Genomic DNA, 8,580 nt, shown 5'->3' with positions numbered 1-8,580 from the left:
CCTGTGGGTTTTTTGTTTTTTCATGTTTACATGAAATTTGCTTGCATGCAACACATACACACCTGGTACCTTTGGTATCGAAATCGCCTGGAGCTGGAGCTACAGACATTTGCTAGCCGTTATGTGGGTGCTGGGAATTGAACTCAGGTCCTCTGGAAGAGCAGTCAGTGCGCTTAACCACGGAGCTATCTTCCCAGCCCCTGGGGGGGGGGGGGTGTTTTTTGGCTGTTTGTCTTGCATGAGAAAGAGCCTCTCCAAGCTTAGCTGGCCTCAAATTCCATAGGTAGGTTCGGATGACCTTGAACTTCTGGTCCTTCTGCCTCTCTACCTTTTGATCTCTGGGATTAGAGACTTGAGGCATTCTGAGTTCTAAGCGGGTTAGATCTGGGAGGCTGATCTTGTAGAGAGATCAGCCAGGCCTAATACCCTATTTAAACATCTTCCTTAAGCTTCTGACGTCCTAACTTCTATCCTTCAAAAGGTAGGGCGGGGTGATAGGATTAGCTTCCTAAATTATGATTCTTGGCCCTATCTAGGATCTTCACTAGGCTACTGAACTCACCCCTTCCCCTCTTTGAGCTCAGAGCTGTTTGTCTTCAAAGCCTCTACATGGAAGGAATTTCCTTTGTCCTGGGGTTTTTGCTGCTGGATCTTATCTCGGCTTTCCCCAGGGCTTGCAGCCCTTATTAAAAGGCCTGGTCACCTACAATCTACCTCAAGGCCTCTCTACAGAACTTAGAAAGAATCCTCAGTATCTAAAGCAGTCGAGCCCGGTGGGAGGCCGCACACCTTTAATGGGACACAGGGGGCAGAGGCTGGTGGAGGCTGGAGCTTCAACCTAGCCTTGTCTACAAAGCCAGTTCCACGTCAGTTAGGACCGCACAGAGAAATCCTACTTGGGAAATGGGAGGGGGCAACTGAGGAGGATGGAGCCTAGGATTTCCTGTATGAAAGGCAAGCACTGTAGAAACTGGGCAACATCTGAAGCCTGGGAGGTACTGTGCCAAGCATCTTAGTCCCCACAGCAACTCAGGGGAGGCATTCTCCTCTGGCCAGCTAACACACAGATCGGTGGCGGTGACATCACACAGCCACTGTGCAGTGGAGACAATGAGACGCTTAGGTCCCTAAAAGCATGCACAACACCCACCTTACCCTCCTATCTCAGGCACCCATAGCAGCCTAAGAGAGCAGAAGCATACCTGCTGGTCCTGTCCCCGCCTTCCTTCCGCCGCCTTCCCCTCTCCTCTTCCAACAGCCCTGAACTCTCCAGTTCTACTCTGAATGGAGTTAGCTGCTGGATCTGCAGAGCCAAGGCTCTCTTGAGTAACATCTCCTGTCAGAACTTCTTCGAAAACCTGAGACTCCCCAGCCAGGCTAGCTCCACCACCATTTCTTCCCCTTCTCCTCTCTCAAATTCATTCACGTATTTAATGTATATCGGGCGTATGTTGCTCTGGCTGGCCTGGAACTCTATGTGGACCAGGTTGTTCTTGAATTCACAAAGATCTGCGTGCTTCTGCTTCCGGAGAACTAAAGGTGTGTGCTACCATCACAGAGACTAAGATTTATGTACATGTGCGGGGGGGGGGGGGTTGCACATGAGTTCAGGTTCCCTTGGAGACCCAGGGTAGCTTAGAACTGGGGTCACAGCAGTTGGTCCTGGCACCAAACCCCAGTCTTCCAGAAGTGCAGATGATCTTAACTGCTGAGCCAGCTCTCCAGCCTCTCTACTTCCCCCTCTGACCTCAGAAGCTATCACAGTGTCTCACTGGGTCACGGCCATGACTAGTCCTTTCTCATGGCTCACAGCCTCACTGTAGGTCTTGCCCGGCGGCTCAGCCAGCCCAGCCCTCCACGGGAGGCCTGACAGAACCAGGCAAGGAGTCAGGGTTTGTGGAACGGATGAATGAACTCGACTCGTGTCAGAGCATTGTAGTTTACAAAGCACTTTGCCATCCATTTTCTAAGAGTTCTCCCTGTCCTCCACTGCCCTCGGCTCAGAAGCAGACGCTCAAGGCAGCTAGCGGCTGGGGACACTCCCTGAATGAGATCAAGGAGGGTTTGTTCACAGAGAAAGGGAGAATCCATTACGGGAGCCTGCAAGTGACTGGAAGGCAAAGACTGGATCTCACCTAAGATACATCCGTCTGCTCATAGGCCAACGGGAGATATTTTAAATAAGGCCCCTAAGCCTCCTGAATACTGAGATTGCAGGAGGGGGATAAAGCGGGGGTGGGGATGTGGGTGTGGGGATGCGCACCCATTCCTATTTAACAGGTAACAAGACTGAGTCCAGAGAGGCTGTGCACCTGCCCGAGACTCTCTTAATCCCCCAGCATCAGTGGAGCAGATTGGACACAGTGGGCCAAGATACTGAGGCACCTATCCTTTCCCCAAAAGGGAAGCAGGCAGCCCTCCCTCCAAATCCAAGCTACTGTCTGTAGTCAGTGGGCAACAGTTTGCCCTCCCACTGGTGTTACACGAAGCCTGTGGTATCCAAGAGGGCAGGTCTGAAAGCCCACTGAGTGCAGACGCTGTGTGTCACTTAGCTGCTTCCCAGGTGGCTCCAGCTTCCTGATGCCTGTTGCAAAACTTGCCACTAGGCCTTTATAGGGACCCACGTGACCAGGAGTAAGCAACCTTTCACCTCAATCACCTGCTCTTATCAATACTCCCTCTCCAACCCACCATCGGGAAAGTTCAGACACTCTAAAATATAGAGGCAAGGGAGGGTCCATTCTAACACCTCAGTGACTGTCAGGCAGTGGGCTGAACCCCTAACAACGGCTCTCTGGACAGTCCTCCTAGTCGACATTCATTCCCAGGTTTGACCCTGGCCTAGGAGGTGAAGCTCCTCTCTTCTGGATTCCCCACTCCTGTTCTTGAATAAGGAGCACCATAATCAATCCCTCTCCCTCTCCCTCTCCCTCTCCCTCTCCCTCTCCTCTAGCCGCGGCCTGGCAAACTGCAAAGCTCTGCTCGCCTACGAAACTCCAGGGCGCCCTCTAGTGGACTCCGGAGTGAGCATGGGGTCACGGTTTCTTTCCTCAAGCTCCCCCACCACGTCGAGAGCACCTGGGCGGACCCACAGTTCACCACGAAGGTTGGGAGGCCCAGATGAGTGATAAGGTAGTAATTAGCTGCTCCTCCCACCCCATCCCCCAAAAGGACATCAGCACCCAGGTCTGTCACCAAAGAACCAGGCAATGATCGGATAAGCCGAAGCCTAGCAGTTGCCTCGAAGTCAATGGTCTCCTCTACTTCTGGATCTCCCAGCTTCATCTTTTGGACCAGTCCACAGGTAAATGTCTCGCATCCCCCACCGCCACCTCCTAGGTCCCCAGTGAGCTGGTGCTGAATGGTCATACGTCCCTTTTGGCTGGCACTGGATGCTTGGAACTGTACACGCGGACCTCGGAGTGGCCTGGGTGGGAGCTAGGGGAGCGTCCCCGCGGGGTCCAAGAAAAAGGGAAGGGGTGCCAGGAGCCTCTCCCGGCCGGCCTCCTAGAACTGCCCGCGCGCTCCCATCGCGGCGCCCCCGCCTCTGCCAGAAACCAGCCTTCTTAGAAGGGAGGGGGTGGGGGGGAAAGTGTGAATGAGAAGTTGGGGGCGGAGCGCGCGGGGGAGGGGCCGCTGCCAGGAACGCTCGGCCACGGCTGGCGCCGCGCCCGCCGGTCGGGCAGCCTCGCGCCGCGCTTTGTCTCCCTCTCGGTGAGTCTCGGCGGGTCCAGGAGGCCCCAGCTCCAGGCCCGCCCTCGGCCGCCCGCGGCCCCTCCCTCGCCCTCCGCGCACAGCCTTTCAGTGCAGAGTAGTGACTAAACATTACAAGAAGACCGGCCGCGCAGTTCCAGGAATCGGGGGGGCGGGGCGTGCTGGCCGGGTAAATACCCGCGCGCGCGGCCTCCGCGGCGGCTTAACTCCGACTCTACTCTCGCCTGCTCTTGCCACCGCTGTCTCTCCGGGCTCCCGGACGCCCCCTGCCCGGTCCAGTTCTCCGCTGAGGTCCCTCGCCCAGGTCCTTTGCATGATCCACCCAGGAGCGCTCCTGGTCGGTCCTGGAAGCAGCGAAGCCAGAGGGGGCGCACGCACGGGGAGCCCCTTTGTAGACTTCACGGCTGCCAACATCTGGGCGCAGCGCGAGCCACTGCTGGCCGCCGCCTCGTCTCGGGGACCATAGGAGGCGCAGCCCCAAGGCCGGAGACTTTGCTTCGGGACTAGGTAGGAAGGAGGGGCGCGGTGTGGGGAAGGGTGGGGGCCTCGGTCCAGCTCGGGAGCTTTTCCCGGTTTCTCCTCCCCTTCCCGGGTCATTCCCGGTAGGGAGGGGACGAGGTAGGGGGTAGAGCGGATGAGAACCGAAGATCCCGGGTTCCCGTAATACTCAGACTGGGGCCCTCGGGCTTCTCCTGTCCCCTCTCCCGCATATCTCGGGTTTGGCACCCCCCTTTTTTTTTTTTCGTCCTCGCCACTGAGGGCACCGGACTGAGCGGCGCCCTGAGCGTCCCTAGGGCTCTTGTATCTCTCCCTATCCTGGCCGCGCTCCTGGAGATCCAACTTCCACGCGCGAGTTTCTCTGGGCGTCCTCCTAGGGAGAGCTGGGGAAGGGACTGTCTGGGGTTGGTCGGCAAAGACCGAGGCCAGGAGAGCCCAGCGAGGTGGCCGGGTCTGAGACACAGTCTTCAGCGGGTCAAAGGGGTGCCCCAGGCGCTAGGCGGTGGCTGGAGGGCCGGGCACGCTGGAGGGTTCCGGGTACTCACGCGCCTCGCGCTTTGCTTTCTGCAGCCCCCCGGGATGCGGTAGCGGCCGCTGTGCGGAGGCCGCGAAGCAGCTGCAGCCACCGCCGCGCAGATCCACGCTGGCTCCGTGCGCCATGGTCACCCACAGCAAGTTTCCCGCCGCCGGGATGAGCCGCCCCCTGGACACCAGCCTGCGCCTCAAGACCTTCAGCTCCAAGAGCGAGTACCAGCTGGTGGTGAACGCCGTGCGCAAGCTGCAGGAGAGCGGATTCTACTGGAGTGCCGTAACCGGCGGCGAGGCGAACCTGCTGCTCAGCGCCGAGCCCGCGGGCACCTTTCTTATCCGCGACAGCTCGGACCAGCGCCACTTCTTCACACTGAGCGTCAAGACCCAGTCGGGGACCAAGAACCTACGCATCCAGTGCGAGGGGGGCAGCTTTTCGCTGCAGAGTGACCCCCGGAGCACGCAGCCAGTGCCCCGCTTTGACTGTGTACTCAAGTTGGTGCACCACTACATGCCGCCCCCAGGGGCCCCCTCCTTCTCTTTACCACCGACGGAACCCTCCTCTGAGGTTCAGGAGCAGCCACCTGCCCAGGCACTCCCCGGGGGTACCCCCAAGAGAGCTTACTACATCTATTCTGGGGGCGAGAAGATCCCGCTGGTACTGAGCCGACCTCTCTCCTCCAACGTGGCTACCCTCCAGCATCTTTGTCGGAAGACTGTCAACGGTCACCTGGACTCCTATGAGAAAGTGACCCAGCTGCCTGGACCCATTCGGGAGTTCCTGGACCAGTATGATGCTCCACTTTAAAGAGCAAAGAAAGGGTCAGAGGGGGCCTGGATCGGTCGCCTCTCCTCCGAGGCACATGGCACAAGCACAAAAATCCAGCCCCAATGGTCGGTAGCTCCCAGTTAGCCCAGCAGAAGATAGGCTTCTTCCTCAGGCCCTCCACTCCGCAGAGTGGGGCAGGCAGGACCTGGAACGCGTCTGAGGGGAGGGGGGAGTTGCCACCTGCTTCCCCTCCCCCAGCTCCAGCTTCTCTCAAGTGGAGCCAGCCGGCCTGGTGGGACAATAGCATTGACAAGCGGACTCTCCTCTCCCCTCCCCTTCCTCCACACCCCTCCTGCTTCCCAAGGGAGGTGGGGACACCTCCAAGTGTTGAACTTAATGAGAACTGCAGGGGAATCTTCAAACTTTCCCACCGGAACTTGTTTGCGCTTTGATTTGGTTTTGATCAGCAGGCGCCAGGCCTGGGGGAAAGATGGAGGAGGAAAAAGGGTGTGTGAAGGGTTTCAGGCTTGGCCAAAGAAATAGCCACTCCTACTGCCCAGCCTAGGTGAGGAGTGGTGGCTCCCGGCTCTGGGGAGAGGCAAGGGGTGACCTGAAGAGAGCCATACTGGTGCCAGGCTCCTCTCCCACGGGGCAGCTAATGAAACCTCCCAGATCCCAAAGTCCTCTGGCACCCCAGACGCCTCCTCCCCATTGTGAAGAGGCAGTAGCATTGAGAAGGGGAGATGGATAGGGCTGGTTGGTCACCTTTTCCAACGCCAAAGGGAGGCAGGTCAACAGATGAACCATCTCGGAGCCCAGCTTTCCTTGGAGCAGATGGAGGGTTCTACTTCGTTTCTCCTATGTCGGGCTAGGAGACTTGCCTTAAATGCCCTCTGTCCCATGGATGGGGATTGGCACACAAGGAGCCAAACACAGCCAATAGGCAGAGAGTTGAGGGATTCACCCAGGTGGCTGCAGGCCAGGGGAAGTGGTTGCAGGGAGGAGACCCAGTCACTCAGGAGACTTCTGAGTTAGCGCTGGGGAAGACATTGGTCAGTCCTAGGCACCTCTTGGTCAGTAGTTCCGAGGGCCTCCAGGCCCTGCACAGCCCTCCCCCTCTCACCTGGGGGGAGGCGGGGAGCGATGGAGAAGCCTTCACATGCCGCTCACCTCGGCCTCACAGGAAGGTAGCAGCCATGGAATTACCTGGAACTGGTCCTGTGTTGGGGAGAAACAACAGTTTTCTGAGTCAGGTATGGGGCTGGGTGAGGCAGCTGTGTGTTGGGGTGGCTTTTTTCTCTCTGTTGTTTTGGATAATGTTTACAATTTGCCTCAATCACTTTTATAAAAAGATCCACCTCCAGCCCGCCCCTCTTCCCACTCAGGCCTTCGAGGCTGTCTGAAGATGCTTGAAAAAACTCAACCAAATCCCAGTTCAACTCAGACTTTGCACATAATATTTATATTTATACTCAGAAAAGAAACATTTCAGTAATTTATAATAAAGAGCACTATTTTTTAATGAAAAAAAAAAGACTCTGAGCCTTCTTTCACCGCTTTCTCTTTCGCTCGCACTCAGTTGGGGGGAGGGGGAGAAGCCGTGCCTCTCAGCTCTGAGATAGAATCAGATGAGTCCCCACCGTCACCTGCAGCCCTCCCATGTCACCGGCAAGCCATGACAGCCACCTAGGTTGTTACCGATGGGCAATTCCTGCCAATCTGATTCAGCTCTGACCAGAATATGCAAAGCAAGTTTTCGAAGGAAATGCCGGCTTCAAAGGGCTTAACAGAGAGCGGGCTGTGCTGTGGTCAGGAGCTGTTAGAGGCTCCAAGCTATTAGCGTACACTCTGGCTGGGCTGCTTGGCAGGGAGGTGTTCCGAGAAAGTCTAGACTCGGGGTCCTGAGGGTGACTGGTGACGTCAGCTCAGCGTCACAGACGTCACAGCATGAGGGGGGAGGGGTGATCCCCATACAGAGCAGGAAGGCAGATGGGGTCCTGGGACAAGTGTTAATGGCTTTCTGGCCACACATCTTGTCTTCTTAAAAGATCCTACCTGGGTCACGTACCACCAGCCAGGCTCCTCCAGGGAAAACACTTAACTATTCATCCTATATCTGGGCACTAAAGAGGCTGAGTCTCTCAGGCATGAGACACAGCTATGTTTCAATGTGAGCAGGACTCAGCATGACTTGGGTTCGTCATTTCTGGTGCCTAGAGAGGTGATCTGTAAATATTTATTGAGTTTGGGGCAGATGAGGGTTCAGGGAAGTTAAGCAACCTGCTGAGGACAGCACCAGGAATGTGGGAACAAACAAAAGGCTGGTGCTTGGGGGCACTGGATCTCTCACGCTGTCTCCTAGTGAGGCAAGTGCCTAGTCTCCTTCATACACTCGGGGTTAGTGGTAACTGTTGAAGTGCTGTCTTTCCCTCCGTACAGACCTGAGGAGCTCTGAGATGAGTGTGATCTCCAGCCTGGAGACGCCTCAGTTTACCTGTCTGATACTCAAGTGCCTGAAGGTGCCTGAGCCTCCTTTGGGCCCTCAGCCCCTGATAAACAGCTGCTCCTAGAGTCAAGTGTTTAAAAGGCCACTGGAAGAATACACAAACCGTTGGCTTTCCCATTTCCTGGGCCTCAGGGCTGAGGGAGGGGTTGGAATAGGGGGGTGTGATCCAGAGATAAGGGGTTGGAACAGGTATGAGACCAGACAGCAGGCCAGACCCACACTAGATGGACTGCCAACTTGGAAACCAGGACTGCAGACTAAGGCACGTTCCCATCTCTCCCAGAGTCCCAAGCGTCTCTGGAAACCTTTCTGTCCCGAGGTCCGCCCAATGGCATCCACCTGCCACTTGCTGCAGAGGGCCACTCTTGTGGCAATTGCAGCCTCCACAGAATCAGGGAACCTAGCCGTGCAGTTGGCCCCTGTCCTTGACCCAGAAAGTGGCCATTTAGCCACGTGTCTTAGACACAGGTCCTCTCTCTTGCCTACCTCCTGGAAGGCAAGATTTGGTTTGGGGAGATGAGACTCAGAACAGGGAAGAAAAGGGTTTGTTTTCTCTGCCTGCAGC

The 8,580-nt window shown here is 56.6% G+C and overlaps 1 protein-coding gene across 2 annotated transcripts; it reads left to right on the top strand.

Moving 5' to 3' along the window:
- Positions 1–3,646: 3,646 nt before the first annotated feature.
- Socs3 (suppressor of cytokine signaling 3) lies at positions 3,647–7,043 on the top strand. 2 transcript variants are annotated; one of them, XM_008768398.3, is made up of 2 exons: positions 3,647–4,221; positions 4,783–7,043. In XM_008768398.3, the coding sequence occupies exon 2, from the start codon at positions 4,871–4,873 to the stop codon at positions 5,546–5,548; it is 678 nt and encodes a 225-aa protein (XP_008766620.1). In that variant the 5' UTR covers positions 3,647–4,221; positions 4,783–4,870; the 3' UTR covers positions 5,549–7,043.
- The last annotated feature ends 1,537 nt before the right edge of the window (positions 7,044–8,580 follow it).

This window comes from Rattus norvegicus, chromosome 10 (assembly GCF_036323735.1).
Source record: "Rattus norvegicus strain BN/NHsdMcwi chromosome 10, GRCr8, whole genome shotgun sequence".
Taxonomy (NCBI): domain Eukaryota; kingdom Metazoa; phylum Chordata; class Mammalia; order Rodentia; family Muridae; genus Rattus; species Rattus norvegicus.
The sequence above is the reverse complement of the archived record's forward strand: the minus strand, read 5'-3'. Positions and strand labels throughout refer to the sequence as shown.